Raw genomic sequence first — 23,749 nt, 5'->3', positions numbered from 1 at the left:
AGACAGCATGTCGAAGAGCGCAGGTTCGAATCAGCATGTATGTCGTAAGCATATAGTGCATGAGCGGTAAAGGGACACCCAAAATACTCGGCAAGGCGAAATCCTTTCGAGAAGTTCATGGTAGAGGAGGAGGTGTGGAACATCCTCGGAACTGAACCCCGGGGCTTTCTCCCTCAGAATTCCAACTGGGGAAGAAGCTAAGCAGTTACAAAGGCAAGACGATATTTAATATGCTTACTTGGATACAAAAGTGCAGGCCTTGTTTTAACCTGTACCAGTATAGCTCGTATGGCTTTAACATTATTTTTCTTTTTTATAGCATGATGTTATAATGTGTGTGCATGGTTAAGACGTCTTTTATACAGGCATAGCTCAAGCAATTTCACTGTACAGGCATAAAAAAAAGCACGTTGCATAATATGTGCCATATTAAATATACCCACTGAGCCTGTAAAACCTCTTTCGTCGTTTCATTTTAATATTAGTTTAAATACATCCTCAGTGGACTGCAATTAATTGTAACTTTAAGGTTGTGTCTTTCATTGCACTTCTTTAATGAATACGCAACAATCGCATTGCAGTGGTGCTGCCACGAATATAGTACACAACATATCAACGAAAATACATTTTGGGGGGGAAGGAAGGGAAGAGCTTACTGAGATATAGCTGCGACCTCCATTTTTAATATTTTCTCCAATACAACGGTGCCATAAACAATGGTGCCATAATTACACACAAAAGTGTAGAATAAATATTTATATGACTACAATAATAATATATTATGCTAAGGCAAGCATGTCTTTCCACTAGATATAGATTCTTATAGAAAATTTCCACATGAAAGATATTATATTTAATTAGGTCGTAACTGCATTTTGTAATAATTGACTTGAAATACGAGATACTAGGAACTAAAATATCTGTAGGAATGAAAAGTAATCCTTGTATATGACGAATACTTACAATGTCTCCGCTCATACTGTGCCAAAGATTTGACTCAAAAATAACACTAGCACTTTTTTCTCTATACGGCATGATATTTAATGTTAAAAATTTTATTTAAATTTACTAATTAATTAACTCGACTAAAATGCTGTATTATTGGATAGAGAAATCCCAACTATTTTAGTTGCTTTATGTGATTTAACAGAATTCCTGCTTTTTATATGGTTGGTATTAATAACTAAAAGTTTCTGTATTGACATGCGGTACCGGATGTTAGTTTTTTTTTATTAGTTTTTTAACAGTGTTTACTCTATCCCGAAAATTTAACGTTTTTCTCTTGTTTTGTGTGCTTTAAAGACTACTACATACATTAATTTTGATTTCCAATGCAATTTTCTCATCTGCACATATAAAGTTTTTAAGCTTTTTTTATTAATTATTTGGAAATTTATGAATTCTATGCGGGTATTGGTGAATGATATAATGTCAGCTTCCAGAGATATTAACATATATGAGTTTTAAATAAAAATTCAAGTACATTGCTACAGAAACAAAAGAATTTATTTCTAATAAATTATAATTATATAATTGATTGTTGATAGTTTGAGAATATTAATAAAAATAACGTGAAGTTTATATTTACGCTGGTTTATTTTTCTTTATAAAATAATAAAAAATAAGAGGAAGCATCGAAAGAACAGCTAATAGAATACCTAAACTCAACCATACATATGTATGATCACTGCTTTCTCCATAGACGTACTTCCGATTTATAGGATCAATGCAATTTCCTGATCCATCGCACTGATATTTACCAAATCTACATGATGTTCCCTCTTTTGCCAGAAACATCTTGCCAGTAACTGCTTTAAATCCAAGTAAAAAAGCTGGGACACAGCTGTTGTTCTTTATGCAACATATATGGCATTCATATAATTTTGTGTTAGTACAGGAACAATCTATAAGATTATTATCTAAACAAACAGTACTGTTACAAACTCCTCCCATACATGTCCTTGAAGTTCCTTGGCAAGGGTATTTATCTGGTGCCTTCATGGGCAGTGGACAAGTACCACTATTACCTTCACAATGACTTATTAAACACGAAATGTCGTTTTCAAAACAAATCATACTTCTATCTTCATTTGGTTTACAGTCACGTGTACAACAGTTGTTCTCTTTATTACTGCAAGAAGCACCTTTACTTGAACGGAACGTGCAAGGTTTCTCGGGAAGTTTCGCATCAGAAGGTGTGCAGCAATGATCAATAAGCGCGCAAGACTTTTCCCAGCCACAGTCACATTCTTCGTCACCCTCACGAACAGCATTTCCACAAACTGATGGGAGTACTTTCAAGCATTCTCCACGTGTCGATATAGTCTTATTTATATCTTTACGACTACACGGTGAAAAGTATTGACTTAGAGGTTTCCTACCGGCCACAGTTTTGGGATGCATTAAGTAAAATCCCTTTTCACTCCCTGGAGAGCATTCCAAACTATGCGCTGGATCATGACCACTGCCAAAACCATGCCCTATTTCATGAGCAACAGCTAATAAAGAAATTTGCATAGGTAACGTATCTCCATTTGAGTTTCGAATCGTTACAACAGCTATATTCAATGCCTGATTAACAGTTCCAGTTAAAGAATGAACTTTAAGAGGTTTCTGGCAAATCCCACCTGGAGCAGTTCCTAGTCCATGACTTGCTTTGAAAGCTTGACCGATATCAGAAGATGGATAGCTTCGATAGCACATACAGATAGATAGGCAATAGTTTTGATACCTATACGAAAACAACTTCAAGAATGACAGTAGGTTTGGACTGTTCACCATTGGATAATTTGGATCATTGGCAGTTTTATAAATAAAAATATTTTCGACTATTATCCTTATTCCATCTGGTTTTCCATCGTCGTCAAAATCTGTTCTCCTGAAGATGAAGTCAGCATATTTTGCGTGCAGGTAAAGAAATGCACTAGTAAAATCTATGTCTTCGCTATAGTATTTATATAAAGTATGGTCAGCAACCATTTCAACTGAGCACGCATATTCAGCATTTGGATTTGCAGTTTTATTAATTCCCTTGGGCAAATATGAAGTAAATTTATTTCGAGATAATTTTTTACCTAACTTAATAGAACAGATATTCTTTGTTTCAGTTTGCAAATCCTCCTCATTTCTGTAGACAACAATTTGGCGAGAATAGGTATCATTAAAAAAGAGATAAGCTGGCTCGATAAAATACGCAACATTTCCCTCTCCGACGATTCCAGAGAAAATACCTTTATGTAAAAATCCGGAAACATACGATGGCAATTCACCGCTTTTCATTTTTCCTTCATAAAATCTGGATTTAACACTTACAGATTCTGACGAGTTATTTGAGAGGAAAAAACTAATAGTCAAGTTTCTGAATAAAAGATCTTCATAAAGAAGTAAATGGAAGCTTTTGTTAAAAGATACGAATTGAACTTCAGCATCAGCAATTTGGTGAAACCTTTTCTCTTTATCTTTCCAATCATCGAGGCTACGTTTAATTTTAGGAACTAAAACATGACAATCAACAACTTCGTAGAAATTTTTATGCTCAGTAAATATTTTTTCATTTATTACCATATCACAACTCAGTATTACTGCTACGAGTAGAGTCACACATGAATACATAGTTTATTCATATTAATGAAATTATTCTTTTAAATCCTTGAACGCTAAATATACATTTAAACACTAAACTAAACAGTTGCCAGAACAAAAAACGGAAATATATTTCATATAGTCAAGTCTAGGCGTTGCCATAAATTATAAAATTCAATGAAAAATTCAAAAATTAACAAAACAGCTTGCTTTAAAATATTTGGTGTTGAAGCTTACAGTTACAAATTATGATTTTTTTCTAACCATTTACTTTTGGTTCAACTCCAGTGATGTAATAGGGACCAAGTTATATAAAAGCTATCAATTACGAGTACATTTGATTAGATATTACAAAGAAACTTTGATTCCAAGCAATAAAATGAAAAGAAAAAAACGTTTATACTGTAGCGTGCCTATGTTACGCTAATTAATAAATTCCTCTTCCTTGCATAAGGATTCTGATTTGGTGGTTGCGGCCCGTCTTTCCCAGTCGCCTTTTAAGTGGAGAAGAAACGTAAGGTAGTAAAAGTAACTTACCGTGTGCCTTCCTTGTGTAACTGGAAGCACGTTCGGCTACCATTCAGGAAGCCCGGAGTTCGAATCCCGTCGAGATTAATGCGCACTTTTTTTTTATGTTTCCTGTTTCGAACGTGAGAACGGGAATCAACTCAGACATCACAAATTTGTCGAAAAATAAGCAAATGGCGTAGGCTTTAAAAAAAAAAAAAAAAAAAAAAAAAAATTAAAATAAATAAATAAAAAAAAAAAAAAAAAAAGCCTCGGATTCTGAATAAGATGGAAATATTATGAAGAGCGTTTCCCACAAAAAGTGCAGTATTTCTTTCCTATATATATAAATGTTTCAGTGAACTTATAGAAAGTCAAGCCAACAAAGAAATTATACATTGAGAACAAAATTAGCTATAAAAATAATCAGGGTTGTTAAAATACAGCATAAAAATGAATACGTCATTTTCCTGACGTAATAGTTTCCTGGAAAGTAGTATTACAAGCGGGGATAATCCTATGGCGATCATTCAGGTTCAATACTTAGATCTGTGGATTTTTTAAACACGGTTTTTATTTCTGCGGCAAAATATTGCAAAGTTTTGCGTTTTACATTAACAAAAAATATTCTTTTGTTGTTATTTTATTTTTTAAGCTTAAACTATCAGATTCAGGCAATTTTACATGTGTTTAAAATTTAATGTTAGAGGTAGTTCTCAAAAGAAAAAACTCATACTTAAAGCTTAGTTGTTTTATAGAAGTGCGAAACTAGCCTTAACCTACGAAAATATATTGTGCTATTATTCAATAATTGGTAAGAAAGTCTAACAAAATATTTTTAGGAAACAATCCCACTCTTTAAAATCCTAAATAATTATCCATTTGGCTTCAAGAAACTAAATTTAAGTAATGATAAAAACTGGAGCTGTTTTGTGAAACTTTCTTAAATTTCGATTGTAATCGAATCTCAGTATAACTAAGCGCTTCTTTTTTATGATAAGAAAAGGGGTTTCAGAAAAATTTATACCTCTAGAAGACCCAAAAAATTATACTTTTGGGGATTTTAAGAAAATTACACGTTTATGGGTTCCACCGATTTTACAGTTTTAGAGGTTTCACAAATATTATAGTTCTAAGAATTAAAAAAAATATATATATATATATATAAAGGTTTCGATAGTAGAAAAAGTTTGAAGATAGACTTAGCACATAGTTAAACAACAGTTGCCTTTAAATAATTATAACATACAATCTTTTTATTCATTTTTAATGTATATAACTGGTTGAGAAATACATCTCGCTCTCTGTTTGATTCTTGTACTATTTTCCTTCTTAATGTGAAGTGCTCAGTGTCAGAACAGCCGCATTTTCTATAAATAACCTTGGCAAAATTATTACAATATTCTATGAGGACTTAAACTATTATAAGCAAAATGTATTTTTAAAATGCTTTTCTGCTATCCGCTTCTTCAAAATATTCCCAAGCGCCAATAAACACTTTAATTCAAAACACTTTAATTAGTCTCTGAAAAGAGCATTGTGAGATGGAATGAATTGCAACACTTCATAACAATCGAATCTTTCTTCGGCGGAAATGGCGTCTACGCGAATGAGCGCACTTTGCAATCAAACGAAATAAGTTTGTGAAAAGCCAAAAATATACGAGCTATTGTGATAGGCAGCTTTGAATTTACAATGGCGATACACTGAATTCCCATAAATTTGCTATATTTTGTATTGTTTAGTTGCATGATTTGTAGATAGCATTCTTTTATAACAAAAAAAACTTTATCATGCGAATATGCAATTGTGAGAATAAAATGAATTCTAAAAATATGATCTGAGAGTGGTGAAAAAAATCCGAGAGCAGGCTGACGGTAAATAGAGGGTGGGTGGGCATGCGGGGGGTGCGTAAATTCATTTCTACAATTTCAGAGATTAAATTTGATATTCATTAGGTTAGGAAAACACGTTATAATTCATATTTTCAGCTTACGTTTGCGTAAATTGCTAAGGACGCTTTTCCATCATTAAATTTTTCATTTTTTTTATCACAATAAATTTCATTTATTAATTTTAATTGATAATCTCTTATTAATTTTAACTCATTTATTCTTTTTCCGTTATTAGTCCGCCCGCCCCCTTTACAGAAAACTAAGGGCGTTTCAAAAAAGGTTACATGACTAGAAAAGATTACCTGGCTTACATCTCCTGATTGGCTTGTCTTCACATTCCGGTTACAATTTAGGAAATGGATCAAATAAGGTACGGTTTTAAGCTATTATAATTTTCATCAGATAACACATAAAAAATACGGGACTTAAATTTTTTAGGAAATCCTTAAAAAAAATGTCAATGTGAAAAAGATTTTTCTAAACCGAAATATTCAAAAAATCCTTCTTGTGAAATGATTAAAATTACCTTAAATATTTTAAATTAAAAATTTGGATACCATATACAGATACTGATAAAGATAATTAAGGCTGTTAAATTTTGAATTAAAAATTAAAAAAAAAAATAACTTTTACTACAAGGAAAAAAAAGGAAGAAGTTCAAAGAAAAATTAGTACAAATAAGCAAAAATGTTATCGCTGACTTCAGTTCCATTTCAGCTTAATCTAGCATCATCAGTGCGATGTTATTAGGCGGTGAAAAACGCGATAGAAGTGTAATGCGTCATGTAGAAGTTGTAGTGCACGTTATCGCAGGAATTCAATAGGCTTTTTTAGTTCTGCGACAAGAACAGATCCATGGGCTTGTCCTAGGTCGGCAAAACTACATTATGGTGGAACGTAATGTAGTAACTGCATTATTGTATAAATTTCCCCTTTTCCTCATGTAGATACCATTGCCGTTAGATAAACATTTAGACTGAAGAAACGGTTTACAGTTTCCAGTCATAGAAACAGTAAAACCCTAAATTTAGTATCTCATATGAAACTCAATTTCATATGACCCCAAAAATTTCAATTTCCATTTCGGATCAAAATAGTTTAAATGATTCAGTTTTGGAAATTTATCAGGATAATTTTGCATATTATGGATATTCTGCTTCTCCCGTCTCACCCAAAAAACGTAAAAAGTCTTTAGAGTATAATGAACAACATATCAACTTCTTTTCGTTTTGGAAATTTCGTCAGAAAAGGCCTGTATAAAAAATTTAATTTCATATATTTTTATGTATCAAGTGACTAAATTTACCTCAGAATGATAAATTGTCTTGCTTGATTCCTTTCTCAAACTGATCTCTTCAGGTTAATCTTTAGAAAAATGTCAAAAACTGCGGTAAAGTAGCTGAACTCTGATAGTTCGACCCGAGCTCGTATCCTGGCAAACAGGCTGTCTGCATGGGAATTTTTCTGATTTTACCCATATGTAACGTGGACACAAGCCAATTTCCCTTAAAAAGTCCTTCGGAAAGTCACCCCTGCCCGTAGGAAAGGGTGTGAGGTAGCATTCTAGAAGATGCGGGATTTTGTGTGAAACAAATTAAATAATCGTTTATAAAGTACACTCACGATACTGGTGTGCGTGCAAAATACACTCATGTCCATAAAATAAGGATAATGCAAAATCAGGCAAAGGAAGAGTTAGAAGCAAAACAGATTTGACTTATTTGTAAAGCTTATTTATTAAACAAAAGGTAAAGAGCAAAAAAAGATGCTATATGTTTGATATTATTAAAAAAATTAGCGATTTTTTTTCCCTGGAGCAAATTACAAAAAGAAACCTATTTACAAAAAACCAATATTACATGGTTGGTACACCTGTTAATACATTGTATGTCTCCCAGACGATGCAATACAGTCCATACAACGCCTAGGCATGCTGAGTATCAAATTATCGATCTGATCTTGGGGGATATTACACCACTCAAAAAGCAATGCTCTCCGAAGTTCCGGTAGACATGTAGGAGGAGGTGGACAGGCTGCAACTCGTCGGCCAAGCATGTCCCACACGTACTCTACTAGATTCAAGTCCGGTGAGAATGCTGGCCAGTCCATACGGGTGATATCCTCCTATTGAAGGCTTTCGCTTACGATGTTTGCACGGTGAGGACGGGCGTTGTCATCCATAAACAAAAATTGTGCGCCCATGGCGCCCCGAAACAAACTTACATGTTGTTCCAGAATGACGTCCCGATAGATTTGGCTTGTCATGGTTCCAATTTGAACATGCAGGTCAGTTCTGCAACCCAGAATAATTCCACCCCAAACGAGCACTCCTGCACCACCGTAACGGTGTCGTTCAATGATGTTTTCTTGGTGGTAACGGGTACCTGGATCTCTCCATGTGAAAGTCCGGCGAGAATCAGACTGCAAGCTAAACCTGGACTCGTCGGAAAACATCAAACAAGCCCACTGTTGCGGTGTCCACAATGCATGCTCTCTACTCCAGGCTAACCGCAGGCGACAGTGAGTTGCAATAAGTGGAACGCATCTGACAGGTCTACGAGCATATAGACCAATCTGCCCTAAGCGTCTGTACACAGTCTGCCTTAAAATTGTCGTACCAGTTGCTGAAGAGAGCTGACGAGACAGGTCTGAGGCTGTGCTCCGCCTGTTTCTTTTAGCAGTAACTGCCAAATACCGGTTCTCATTCGGCGTTGTAACTCTGGGGCGACCTGTGCTGTAACGTCTACTCACATTACCATCATCTTGGAATCGTTGCCAAAGCCTGGAAATGACCCTCTGGGCAATTCCAAGTTCGTCTGATACTTCCAGTTGGGTACGCCCACATTCCAGACGGCCGATAATTCTACCACGAAAAAAATCATCCAAATGCGTCCTTTGTGTCATAACTATTCGGTTATTGCACTGAAATGCTTACAAAGCGCCTGCGAACAATTTTACTTCTTTGCCTGTATTCCTTATATATCACTCTCTTACACTCTCGTCATTGTGACGTACCATCGGTGTCATCTGGTTACTTCCTCAAATTTGCATATGATTCTTGAAGATGTGTGTAGTAATTTTACAGGTGATATATTTATTTTAGAGTTCGATTTCCGCGTGACTCCGCATTATCCTTAATTTATGGACATGAGTGTATATTTCCTATACGCGTACGTCGATAACAGATTTGCTGCGCATAAAAATTATCAGTCATTTGATTGGTACTTTAGAGTTGGAGAACTGAAAACTTCAGAAAATGGATTGTAAACCTACACTCCTTCATTTTGAATAATATGTCGGATGATGAAGAACTGATGGAAGATCTTTTAGAGCTACGCACAAATATTGTTCTTGAAATGCAATTTGAAAGTAGTGCTTTGGAACAATATTGGTGTTCCACAATGAATATAGTCCCAAAACTGAGTAAAAATGAACTGTATTCATCGTATTCGAGACTACATACTTATGCCAGTTTGGATCTAGTGCCCTTTTGTCAATCAAAAACAAAGTTCAGAAATCGCTTGGATGAACAAACGGATATATGAACCGGTATTAGGAACAAGGTGCCATTATTTGAAAATCTCTTATCCAATAAATAAACAAAACAAACAAAGAAAAAAAAAAGTCTTTTCGCCCCCCCCCTAGCTCATGAAAACCTCGGGAACCCTTACCATAAGCAGACAGCCCTCGGGTTGCTATGTCTTAATCAGTTAACTTAGCCTAACCAAACGTGCAAGGGTTTTTAAATAGCCTGTTACAGGAGTGAAGAAAGTTGCTGCATTCAAGATTTCGACAAAAGTTTACACTTCAACTACCTCCTAGTTCACATAAAGGAATTTTCTTTATCACAATTCTTCGCAGTGCGCCTTGTTTGTGTAAAATGTTGCGCATTGCTTTGTAAAGTATCGCGCCTCCAACCTGCACGCAACAAAGTGGTGACTGCTGAAACTGGATATTAGACAGAGTCTTGAGAAGGGTTTAAGTCCCTTTTTATTCAACTTTCGAAATTACAAATGCGTGCTCTTGACGCTCACACACTACGCCGACCCGGCGGTAAAATAAAAATAAGAAACTAAAAAGATAATAACGAGTGACTAACTACGAGGCTCTCTAAACGTAACTAACCTCACCGCGTTCTAAAGTACCGCTGATAATTCAGCAAACTCTGAAGATTACGTTGAAAGATTAACAATTTGCCGAGGCAAGCACACATGCCAAAACGCGCGGTTCTTCAATTTCTAACCAGCCACCTCCACACTCGTGAAGCAAGAAAGCACACTTCGAACTCGTTTCCTTTCTATTTAACTCAGAATACTTCCGCTGATAATTTGAATCCTTGCGCGTTCTACTAAAAATTTACATACTCTGGCATTGGCAGTTCCAGGGGAAAGTAAGGCTTGACAGGAAAGATAGTTTAAACTTAAAATAAATGTTAGTTAAAATAAATATAAACCCTACAGCTTAATTACCATTGTAAAAGAGTACATTTTAAGCACTTTACATTTTTACTTCCTTGTACGAAGTAAAAAGGAGGTATTGTAATCGCGAAAAGTTTTAGGCAACATATTTCAACGAAAATATCCATTTTGACAGCTATCGAATGCAATTTAACGATGTTTTTGCGTGATATCTGTGCGTAAGGACAGAATAAAAGACACCTTTCCTCCAAAAAAATTATAAAACTGCTTTAAAATGAATTCTGAAGAGAATTTTTCGTGGCGTCTGTACGAACGTATGTACATACGTGCGTACGTACGAACGTATCTCGCATAACTCAAAAACGAGTAGCCTCAAGAACGTTGAAATTTTGTATATAGGACTGCTATAACATGTAGATGTGCACCTCGTATTTTGGTTGCAATCGGCCGCACTAAACGTATATAAATAAATTTATATAGTATATATCCACTCTGTTACCCGGCTCAGTGATCTCAGTATCTTTACTCTTATATGTTTGTAAATTGTACATTTTTTGCTTTAAAAATGATTGAATTATGTTGTTTTTATCTTCCGGTTAAGGTTTTTATGCCTTTCGTAATTCTGGAAGCAATATTTGTACAATTATGAACAATTTAAAAGCTGTTTAAGTGCGGTTAAGTTTTAAATAACATGGCGGACATATTTGTTTACATTTGAAACAGCAGAATTGTAGATTTGTTGCCAATCTAGAGAGACTAAGCTTCGCAACACAAAAATAACGCTTTCATTTATTATTGCGAATTCAATCATGCTTAATCCTTTCTGGAATTTTTTCGAGGAAATAAGTGTTTAAGATTTACTTCGTAATTTTTAATGCAGATATTTTGAGTTTTTATGTATTTTTGCCTTGTTGCGAAGTGAGAGCTGAATTAATTGAATGAGAAATACTAAATCGTCTGTGAAAAACTGTTTCTTTTCTGTTTTGTTTGCTTAATTTTTTCATACATCGTTTTAGCTTTGTTATAGTATTTGAATAGAACATGTGGCAACGATAATTCTTCAAATGATATAAATTTTGTGCATTCAGAGTGTCATTATAGTAAACAAATATAGTGAATTTTAAAGAGTGCATTTATTCTATTGTGGTTTATGCGCTGTCGACGAAATAGATTTAATTCAATCCAATCAATTTAAATGAAATTCAAGAATAAATGCGTATAATTTAATATTCCGTACAAGTCATGTGGTGTACACATCAGATTTTTTTTTTATTATTGCGAATTAAATCGTGTTTAATCCATTCTGGAATTTATGCCAGGAAATAAGTGTTTAAGATTTACTTCGTAATTTTTAATATAGATATTTTGAGTTTTTATGTATTTTTGCCTTGTCGGGAAGTGCGAACTGAATTAACTGAGCGAGAAATACTGAAACGTCTGTGAAAATCTGTTTCTTTTTTGTTTTGTTTGCTTAATTTCTTTTATATATCATTTTAGATTTATTATAGTATTTGAATAGAACATGTGGCAACGATTAGATAATTCTTCAAATGATATAAATTTATATGCATTCTGAGTTATAATTTACCAGATATGCCGATTGCCTAGATATGCTATGTTATAATTGCACTTCATGATATGCCTATTGCAACTCACTCGTAATTGCTACAAAATAGTTTCTTATGCCTACCTATGTCACTAGTAAAATGCCTGCTTATGCCATGTTAAGAATTTATGATCGCGCTGATTGCATATTGTATCATTTCATGGATCTTCTAAACAAGACTCTACGTAGTCGATATTACTATTGAGAGATATCAAAAGTCAAAAAGAGTTATAATATGAACGACATGTAATGCTGTTAGGTGAACCTAGCGCCAGAGTGTCGCTATGGTAAACAAATATAGTGAATTTTAAAGAGTGCATTTATTCTGTTGTGGTTTATGCACTATCGACGAAGTAGATTTAATTTAAATGAAAGGCAATAAAAAATGCATATAATTTAATATTCCGTACAAGGAAGTCATGTGGTGTACACATCAGATTTTTTTAATTACTACTGTAAAAGTGCTAATTTCACCTTTCTTAGCAGAGTTTTTGTCTGAAAATGCGTAGATTTTTTCCCATTCCCGAACTGATGTTATTATTTAAATTCCAGAACGATAACCATACTATTTTCATGTCGATTATTAATTCTTATTGAAGACCAACTTTTCTCTCGGTTTCGTTTTTCAAGGAAAGAGTTTCCTTTTTGCTGAAACTTTTCCGCTTAAATTTCGGCTCTCTAAAAGTCATACAATAATTAGGTAATTAATAAACGCATACAAAAGTGGGTTGGTTAAATGGATTTAAAATTTTGATTCATCATAATGCAGTTTTTTTTAATCAAATACTTTATCATTTTCAACACAATCCTCGCCACTTTCAGTGCGGGTGTATGCGCCTACGACCCCCTTTTTTATACTAACTAATCTTTGCTTACGTTGGACTTATTGTCACTGAATACTTAAACATCCAGTTTTATACATTATGATTTTACATTCTATGTTTTTAATTTTTAGTAAAGTAACTCTTAAACTACTAGACTTATCGTAATTGTTTTTGCTGTTCAATTGAGATGTGCATACCAAGTTCCGATAGTTAACTCTTTTTAATCTTACGAGTTTTATGTTTTTTAAAATTTTTAGTATATTTAGACTTTTTTAAGCACTAACGGTAAATACTTTTCAAGATATTATATTGGAACTTAAAAATGTTTAGATTGCAGGGTTTTCTTTTACAAATTTCATTCTTTTTTCAAATATTTAGCTTCAGAACTAAATAGTTGTTGTTTTATAATAATTACATAAAAGACTGGCATAATATTTTAATCCTCACCTCACTTAGTCGATAGGTGTGCGAGCAACATTGTTATCACCAACGGCCGCCCGGTAAAGTACGCTGAATAGTGGGAATTCGGTCGGGAGTTCGAACCCCGGCGAATGGCTGGATGAATGGGCATTTTTGTGGTTTTTTCCATGTGTAACGTGCATAAAAGCCAGTTTTTCTTAGATTCTCCACGAAAGTATCCCTCTCCTTAGGCAGATAGCGCTCCAGTGCTTTGCCGTAATTAAATAAACCATCTTGAGCACTATCGAATCTCATCAGATACACAAGTTTTCCTACCTAATTTTTTTTTGAAGATTTCGCATCTTTTAAGAAATCTTCTACAAATATTTCTGTATAAAGAGTAAGTAGATATAACCTGTGATTCTTTAGATTTTCTCAGCGATACACAATTGAAAACATAATAAAATTAAATTATGTAGATTTCCCAAATTTGCATAAATTTCAGTAAAGATGTGCAAAAATTATATAGTACACTTACGAAAACAAAAACTGATATTACATTAGATAAATACTAATTTTGAATATATATATATATATATATATATGTATGTATATATATCTGAGAGTATATAGAATGAAGTCTTCTAAATTTATTATGAAATCTCAAGTGCAGTTGCGTGCATCAATCAGGCTAATAACTAGATTTTTTTATAATTCGAAAACATATACAACATTTTAGAAACAGGAAAAGTTAACCCTATGCAGCATTATCTATACCGAAATTAAATCGTCATTTCTCAAAACTTGCAGAGCGAGTAGTCAGCTTGGGATGAACTGACCTTCAAAAAACTTTCCTAAGAGCCGCCATAAGTAAAAACAAAAAATTTGACAGTTTATATCAGTAAACACTGCGATTCAACCAGGAAGCATACAACAAAAATACGCAAACAATAGGCTTAGCGTTCCCATCGATAATCCGGAATTTATATACCTGTGACTAGAAAAAAATATATATATAATAATAACAACATCAGACAAATTACAGTAATTTATGTGGAAGCAGCAAGGTCAAAACAGTTCGTGCACGCAGTCAAATGGATCAGTTATTTACAACATTAAATGCAGTTTCATCTAAACCGCTTGACTGTCTGAGTTCTGCGCGTAATTACTCGTACAAAGGAATGACAAAGAATTTATTGGCTGAGCGTTTAGCAAAACGGATATAACACTGAATATTTTTTTTAAATAACAGACACCGTTAGATGTTCTTTATTTATCGCACCTAACCTACCTTTCTTTTAACTTCGTTCTTTTTCTTGCTATTTCTCTGCCGTCTATTAAACTTTGAATGTCAAAAAATAAAACACGCGACTACAAACAGAACCAAATCGAAGTTCTCTTAGTCCACTAATAGCCCGTGGTCTGAAGGACAAAATACTGACTATTCGTTTCGGGGTAAGTTCTTGGCATGAAGTTAAATAGTACTTCCTTCTTACTCCAAGTGGATACAAGCAAGTTTTCCTTAAAATATCTTCCATGAAAGCAATCATTTCCATAAGCAGATAGCCCTAGCGTTGCTTTGCATTAATCCATTAATCTAACCTAACCTAACCATCTTACCTCTATGGTTCTCGGCAGCTAAGTGGGTTTTATTGCAAGTGATTTTCCTTCTTTTCTTTATGTATTATTTGGATTGGATTCGAGGTATTTGCCTAAAGGAACATATGCCCCCGTGGGAACACTCTTAAAGAAAGTGGTTCATATTCACGTTACACACGTAATAAACTACGAAAATGCCCATACAGTCAGCTCGTTCGTCCGGATCTGAACTCAGGAAAATTATCAGTCCGCTCGATTACTGGTGGGACCATTTTTTTTTTTTTTTTTTTTTTTTTTTTTTTTGTGTGTGTGTGTGTGTGTGTGTGTTACTCTATAAAGAAATGAAAACGAAACATTGAAAGGTTTCATGGAAATGAAATATGCTGTTACTTATTCCATTTTCAACGGTAGTTTGCTGCAGAAAAACATCCATCGTTAAAAAAATTATTTTCCACATACATAATCAAACAAACCATTTTTTCTAGAAAGGCTGCCACGAATGCATTCCTCTTCTTACGTAGATAACTCTTGCGTCATCTGTCTTAATAAAATTATAAAACCCGTAACCGAAAAATAAATGATGATGTTATATTTCACATTACCTAAAAATTAAGAATTCAAAGGGCAACCAACTTTGCAAGATATTAAATCACACCTCGAATTAAGATTGATAACTTAGCAACGTATTATGATATATTTGTTCATACCGCTAAGCCCGAATATCTGAATAATTAAAGTGTTTAACCTATAGAGACATTAGGCTATTTCGAAGCAGGAGACATGAAAAATGTGCAATGACCTCGCGGAGAATCGAACCTCTCGAATACGCGCCGAGCGTGCTGACCATTACACCACGAAGGCGTGCTAAGGAGGCGGGAAAAATACCTTATAAATCTTTTTCGAACATTCAGCCCCTTGAGAATTACTCCTTGAAGAGAATCTTTTCCGGTGACATAATATAATGTAGCCTCAACACATTATTCAACTATTTCTTGTTACAAAGTCAGTTTCGCAACACTGTACGGTAAGAAGAAGCACATGCATTCTTAAGGTTAGCTTTGATGATACACTTATATACATTTGTACCTACGAAGGAAATTCACTGCGTAACATCCGGTTGATATGCTTTAAAAATTTCAACAGCCGCATTAGCTATTCATAAAACAGAACAACCTCGTCAAACACTAACAAAGCAAAAGGTTGCTGAGATCTGATAGGATGAGTAGAGGGCGTAAACAGTTCGAGAGCAAACCAGTCCAGTTTCAATTGTTAGGGCACTAGCCTCTGCCACTATTTGTCACGGTTCCATGCGTTAAACGAAGTAACCTGCGCTGTGCTGAATTAAAGACAAAAAAGAAAAAAAAAAAAGACAGAGAGAGAGAGAGGGGGGAGGGGAATAGTGAAAGAAAAAAAGAAAAAAGAGAGGAAAACCGGTTTAAGAGGGAGGGCTTATAAAAGCAGCAGTAAAATTTTTTAACTTTCGTGTTTAACTTCGTGAACTGTCATCAGACAACTATCTCTTTCCACATCATTCAAATGATAGAACATTACATATATATTTTATCCTTTGAAAAAATTGTGCTGCTCCCTTAATCCTGCCTTAAATAATATATTCTTTAATTCATTTTTCTTTTTCAGTTTTTGACTATTTGCAGTCAAAAACTGAAAAAGAAACTGAAAAAGTTTTGTTTAAGAAAAGGAATTTTTTATTCAGCTAATAGAAGAATAATTTAATTTTGAAAGTTAACCCGACTTTCCTTTCTTGCAATTTAATACAATTAGCGTGTTTATTTAAAAAAAATGATTTAATATTTTATTAAGATGAAGCAGCCAAAAGCTCAGTAAATAAGACACCATAATACCAGTAGTTGATCTTGGGTGCTTTTTTTAGAGAGGAGGAACGGGGGCATCACTACTGAGACAGATAATCCCTAAGCAAAGTTTAAATTGCGCTGGAGCCCGGCTCTTGTGAAATAAATCTTAATTTTAGCCTGAACGCATGGAAGCCCTAAATAAGAGAGCTGTGATTCTTTCGTACAACAACCCCAGTTTCAGCAGAATATATATTTTATCTCGAAAATTTTATTTTAGTAATAAGTAAGCCTTAAAAAATCAATTCTAACTTCTCAATGCATGCCTGTCTTACACTGCGAAACATACCCTTGGACGGAAGTTGAGATTTTTAAGAAAAGAAAAATTCTCCCCCACATATCAAAAGCTAATTTTCCAGGAAGTGCCATAAATTTATCACAGTGAGCAAATTTTACATTTTCGAAAGTACTATAGAGAATCACTCTGGTCGTGCACGTCCAACTTAGAGGGGATCATCCTCTGTTCGTGCACATAACTAAGTGAAAAAGCACCTGCAGACTTTTTGGAAGGATGTAAAAATACGGGGCACAAAAATTGCCACTTGTACAGAACCTTGCATTTGTCCTCAACTTACAGATCAAAACTTGGATTCGGGAGAAATATTTTAGACAGTTAAACTTATACTGTTAGGAGATCGTAGTCAGAAAATGTTAAGCTCATCTGTATTAATTTTCATACTAATACATCTGCCATGAAAATTTCCTTCATACTCTCACACTACTTCTAGCATTCTCTCTATTCTTATTAGTGACATTTTAACCATTTTACCTTTTTTCACCGTTTTGCTAAAAAAAATATTACTAGTAATAAGTTTTCTTCTATCATCCTTTAAAATAGTAGTTTATGACACTGTATTCAGGAATTAAATTCAGGCGGAATCCGGCAGAGTTATTTCTTAGGTTTTTATTATTATTTTGCGTGAGATTATAATTCCAGTCGGATCCCTAAATAAGACGCGTTCCAGTATTTTATTTTATTATTGAACTGTTTATCATTATTTTAACAATTTGTTTATCTCTTCACATTGTTCTGAATTTTAATTTGAATTATTCAGTCACTTTATGTACTAGTTGTTTTATTATTCATCATTTTACAATTAAATAGTTTAGGTCTTTCGTAGCCTTTCACACCTCTTATTTTAAAAACTAAGTTCTGCCTACGAATGTTTTGTTATAATAAATACTCTAAGTTACTTAAATAACCGATATTTTAAAAAATATTCAGCACTTATAAGTTTAAATAGTGCGTTTATTAATATTCAGCATTTATATAACGCTTATGTTTCTGTACTATGTAAAACTACACGAGACATGTAAAACTATATGTAAAACCATAAAATTTATATAAAAGTATACGAGAACTTTTTTTAATTCTGAAAGTCTTGTTGGTCACAAGATTCCCCTTTCCAGTGTTCGAAAGCTATCGTACTAATTTTTTAATCATCTGAAATGGGATTTTTAAATGCCTTCATTATTGCTCGTTCCAGATGCAGAATAAAGTTCGTAAAACCGAGTCCATAAAATTCTTTCAGTGAAGAAAAGGAATAAAACTATAGGAGATCGCTGAACAGGAATAAAAGAAATGGTCACGAACTAAATCGTACGTTAAAAAGAGAATTATTTCTTTCCTTCTGGCATCGAACCGAAAAGAGTAAAACATAATTCTCTTAATTTTTTTATCTTATTATATATGGTCGCAAACTAGATTTAAGATGATTATTTCTTTAAACGTCTTTTATGATGATTGTCTGTAAAATTTTAATGTCTTTGAAATAGGTATGATTTTATTACCTAACCTTTGAATCATTCCTCGAAGCGTACACAAAAAGCATAATGATATAATATGATTAAGAAGAAATTTTTTCGAAGCCGTTCCATATGGGACGTTTGTTTTTGTTATGCTACCCAGAATGGTATTAAGTGATAGCACTGCTGGAGAAAATTCCCTTATGGAAAAGTCCACGATGGCCATCTGTGCGCAAGCATGCTTTCCACAAAGCACCGACCAAACAACCATCATGTGATCGGATTAAGGTATTTTTATAAGCTTTCACTTAGTTCACTCATGGAGTTTCTTGCTGCTGTCAGAAGTTTATAATCGATTGTTAAACTGTTCTCTGATAAGGTATCGAGTTCAAAACCTGATGAAGTTTGGATGACAATACAATATGATGTTTTTTATTTATTTATTTATTTTTTTTTTTTTCAAAACTCTGATTAGATTTTTTTTTTTTTTTTCTAATTTAATGTTTAATCGATATTTCTCACGTATCTTCTTATACCAAGCACACTATAAACATCAGAATTTTACTATTTGCTCCATCGAATAGAGAGAGAAAAAAAGTCTCTTAAATGGATTTCGCATGAAATTTATTATTTAATTTCTGAATTTTGGGAGAATTTTCGAGAACTACTCAATTTTTCGACTATTTGACGTCCATTATTTTAAAATTTCAGCATCTAAAACTGTACCGGAAATAAAGTTTTGAAATTTTCACAAAATTATAAAACAAACTCTTAAAAAAGGGTTTTTAAAACAAGAATAATAAAGAAAATGTTAATTAAGCGGTTTTCTACATTTAAAAAAAAAAATGTTGCAAACTGCTGCAGAAGGGAGGAAATAATGGGTTCTTTCGGCCATATAGCTTGGAAACAACGTTCAAGGTTATGAAGTTAATATGTCAATGATTCTTATTGCTTCTAACTTCTTGAAGTTAATATGTCAAACATTTCTTTGCATTTACTATTCATTTTATTTTATCAATTTCGGAACAAATTGATTAGTATTTAAAATTACTTTCAATCCGTGCCGTTTTTAGTTTTTACCGTTTCAAAACTTAATATACATTTTTCTCAGCATTTCATTTTAAGAATTGATCTAATGTTTTTTTGTGATAAGTAATATTTCTTTTGTGGAACTTCTAAGATTTTAAAACGTTATAAAACAAACTCTTTACTTTCTCTTAAAACAAGAATGATAAAAAATTTTAATTACATTTCATTTTAGAATTTCTTTTAAGATTAGGGACCTTTTTTTTGTAAGCGACTCTCATAACTTACTGTTTGCACCATGGGATGAAGCAGGAAAAAAAAAATCTTTTAAATAAAGTTTATATGAAACTCTTAATGTAGATTTTGATTTTTTGGCAAATTTTTGGAAATGGACAATTAGATGTTTTTCGACCATTTGATGTAACAGAAAACAGAATTACTGGAAGTAAAAAAGCGATTTTTGGTTGAAGAAAAATGAGTTTCCAACTGAATAATTTAATTGACAGCGTGTCATTAAAACAAAAAAGATGAAAAAGAAAATTTTTGTAAAATAAGCTTTTTTATAAAAATTTATTTTATAAAAAATTGGAGGTAGCTGTGGGCGCCAAAATAACGAAATCTATAAATGGAATTACATTGTCAAAAGTATATATGTCATTATTTTCATGAATTTATAAAAGGCATCACACGCTTTTAGTATTCGTGATGAAAAATTATAGATGAATTTTACAAAGAAAATTATTTAATTCCTTGTTCTCATAAAACCATAAATTATTTTTCTTATTTTCGTTCATTAATTATTTTATAAGTTTTAAATAGCAGCTTAATTTATAAAAACTTTTTTTAATCATATTTATTTCCGTAGGGGTTATCTCAAAAGCATTGTGTGCAAAAGGCCCGTAAGCCTGTGGTACTGACCTCATCCGTAAAAATAAATCAGAAGCTTAACATTTTTTAACACGTTCTTTGATCAACGCGTACGAGGCATGCATGCATTGTTACGAATGGAAGGAACTTTTTCTGAAACTGAGAACAAACGTATGTCTAATTAACGTGTTACATTACCTTACTTTTATTCTTTTTTCCTCCTATACCTGAAAGCACACTCAAGTTGCGTGTGGCTGCATGTTAATATGCAAAAATTGTTTGTTTTTGTATGCTTAATCTAGCCTTGAAATTTATCGAACAATTTTTGGATAACCTGTATACATAACATACATGTCTGTATTCTTTAAAGTCTCTGCATCTGAATACAATTAGAGCAAGAATGTTTTTTATTTTTGAAACTCAGACCCTTAAACCCCTGATTTAAAATATAGCGCTAAAATATAGGAATTTCGAATACCAAACACTTCTGAAGAAAAAACGACTGGAATGAAGAAGTGTCTCGAGTTACGAATACATAAATCAGAACACAAAATTCTTAAATATGATTTGAGGTAACTTATGCCACATAATTTACACTCAGAGACTTCTGGAAACATCATTTTAATATTTTATATTACATTACTCTCATTAGCAAAGACTGGGAGCAAAGTGACTTACAGGAACACAAATTCAGCCTGCAGAAAATGATGGTCAGATTGGGTGGCAGGCTCAGCGCTTTGATACTTAAGACTTTTCATTACTATTATTATTTATGATATTGAAACTCTAGGGAAAATATGGACTAGGAAATTAACAATAAACTGAAAGTTCTTTAGTGAGTCCCTGTTACAGTTATAAAAACAAACAAAATCTGAAATGTTTCAGATTTTAAATTACGTCCAAAGGGGCGTTTTTTTAACGTTTTGAGTGTTACCTTTATTTATTAAATATCATGTTCTTTGCACTTAAACCATAAAATTCAGTTCAAGAGCAATATCGCAAAATAATGTTAAATTAAGCATATCTTTAGAATTTCCGATATACACAGTCTCGCGAGCTGGAGATAAAAGTATTTTTTTCTATATAACGTTGCCATTTCTCGCTTTTAAAGCATTGAGTTTGTAAATCAAAAATTCGTTAAAGTTTTACAAAATATAAAATCTATAATAAAACAAATTCCAAATTTGGGATTTCAGATGCCCATATTCGCAGTAGGATTTCGTCATTCAAAATTCGATGGCTCTATGTACCATTGTTTTATCACAATGCGAGAAACAGACAATCATTTATGCAGATTTTTCATTATTTAATTTCTTCAAATATAATGCAGGACTCTTAACATTTTGTGGCAACAGTTTGAAAAGTGAACCGACGTTTATGAGTCCGACGCAAAATGCCAAAACGAAACTAATAGTCCTTCGGGATTCAAATCCCTTTGGACTAATAAAGGCGTGAAGTTAAGACAGCACCATAAATGTGAACTCGAAAACAAAAAAGAACTACAACAGCTTCAGAAGCAGCAATGAAAGCCGATTGAAGAAGAAATATCTCTCTTTTTTTTTTTTTTTTTTTTTTTTTTTTTTTAGGGGAAGTAGAAAACTAATCATAGTTCTGTGATCCGAGAAATTTGTGCAAAATAGGGTAAGGTGCAATTTTTTTTCACTTAGCAATATCACCCCAATAAAGCAGTCACAACCTGCAGTATAGGCTTTTCAATGAAAACCCCAATCTCACTTTTCAAACATTTTAAGACATAAGCAACAAAAAACTGAGGCATGCATGCAATCACATTGAAAATGGAAATCGTGTAGCATGCAAATCACATTGAAAAAAAATTCGAGTGAAACCGCGACCCAGTGTATCTCAAACAGAGTTGCACCTAGGGACAAAGTAAAAATAAAATAAGATGCCCCTAAAGACGATTACCTGATGTTTTCATGGAAAGGACTGCCCACCAGCGGCCGAGCGATAAAGTCGCTGAACACTGGTAGTTCGGTCCGAGGTTCGAATCCCGCGAACGGGCTGGCTGCATGGGTGTTTTCGTGGTTTTCCTCATGTGTAACATGTATACGAGCCAGTTTCCCTTAGAAAGTCCTCCACGAAGGCATCCCTCCCCTTAGGCAGATAGCCCTAGTGTGCTTTGCCATAATTAAATACACTACACCATGGAAAGGACTTTCGCATTTAAACAATAACATCTTCTTCATTTTCCACTTACTCCGTCCACTCTTCTCTTCGTACACATAAAATAAAAGTACATTTTCATCTAATTTATCTGTTCAATATTTTGTATTTATCTTTTTATCTCAGGTTTAATGATTTCTATTGATTCTGTGACATGAACTTGTGCCCAGAGCGCTGTTGTATTTAAGTAAACAATCATCTGTGCTCTAGCAACGAATTCCCTTTTGCATTATAGTTCCTATGAGGAAAACTGTTTCGGTTTACGAATTCGGTTGCCTAAAGTCCCTCAGGAATTAATTAAATTCGCGAGCTGAGGTTTAACTGTAAACTGAATGTGGAAAGATTTATTCTGTAATGCAAAAGTCACAAATAAAAAAATCATATGAAATAATATGTAAAATTACTTTCCGGAAGGATAAGTCGCCATAAAAAATTAATAAAACAGGTTCTAAAATTACACTAAAAAAAGGAGGGGAACATTCCCTAAACTATTCATTCTTCAGACAAAAAAAAACATTGTCAGATATTTGAGAATACTTTCTTTTTAATAAAATACGAAACAAAAAGCAGAAAAATAAAGTATATTAGACAATTCATTCGCTCAGCAGACGTATCCACAGGAGCGAAACGGTGGGAAAAAAATAATAATAAATAATAATAAAAAAATAAAGGTTAGCTTGAATACAGCGCATGGTGGCGAGGTCAAATGCTTCAACTGGTCGCTTTTAAGATTTTCTATCATTTTCCAACTCATTGTTTGAGGAAATCGTATAGAACTTAAAGCACAGACAATAAACAAATATGAGGAAAAAAAGGAAAATATAAAAATTAGACCTAATCATTTCTTCATCAGGTACACTTCAATGGTTCAAAAAATGTGGTTATAATGGAGTCAGTAAAATATCCTCAGAATTTCAGACGGTATCATGATAAGTTGCATTAAGGTATTAAATTTTCACAAGATAAAATTTGCTAACAAATGACTAAATTTCAGCCTTTTTATAGGCTTTTATATAGTATGTTTATGGTGTCGTTTGTCGTTATGGTCAGAAAATTGTCCTCTATTTTAAAACTACTTCCTGATAAGCTACTGATTTCAAATTTTATACACACACAGTTTGTGGATAATAATGATGAAACAATCTTTTCAAAATTTGAATTAGATTCTTTTTTATTTAATATTAAAACGGTTTTTTGCACATATCTTCGTTTAAGGGGGCTCATA

At 33.2% G+C, this 23,749-nt stretch overlaps 2 protein-coding genes across 2 annotated transcripts in view; both read right to left on the bottom strand.

The window, feature by feature from the left end:
- LOC118200804 (neuronal membrane glycoprotein M6-a-like) overlaps nucleotides 1–23,749 on the bottom strand; it is a 109,916-nt gene that overhangs the window by 77,165 nt on the left and 9,002 nt on the right. The gene's annotated exons all lie outside the window — the stretch shown is intronic.
- LOC118200803 (disintegrin and metalloproteinase domain-containing protein 10 homolog) lies at nucleotides 1,556–3,595 on the bottom strand. Its single transcript, XM_035372766.2, has one exon. The coding sequence runs from the start codon at nucleotides 3,562–3,564 to the stop codon at nucleotides 1,585–1,587; it is 1,980 nt and encodes a 659-aa protein (XP_035228657.1). The 5' UTR covers nucleotides 3,565–3,595; the 3' UTR covers nucleotides 1,556–1,584.

The sequence above is a fragment of the Stegodyphus dumicola genome, chromosome 7 (genome assembly GCF_044657685.1).
Source record: "Stegodyphus dumicola isolate Sdum_Otavi_A_Nest chromosome 7, ASM4465768v1".
Lineage (NCBI taxonomy): Eukaryota > Metazoa > Arthropoda > Arachnida > Araneae > Eresidae > Stegodyphus > Stegodyphus dumicola.
This window is presented reverse-complemented; position numbering and strand designations above follow the sequence as displayed.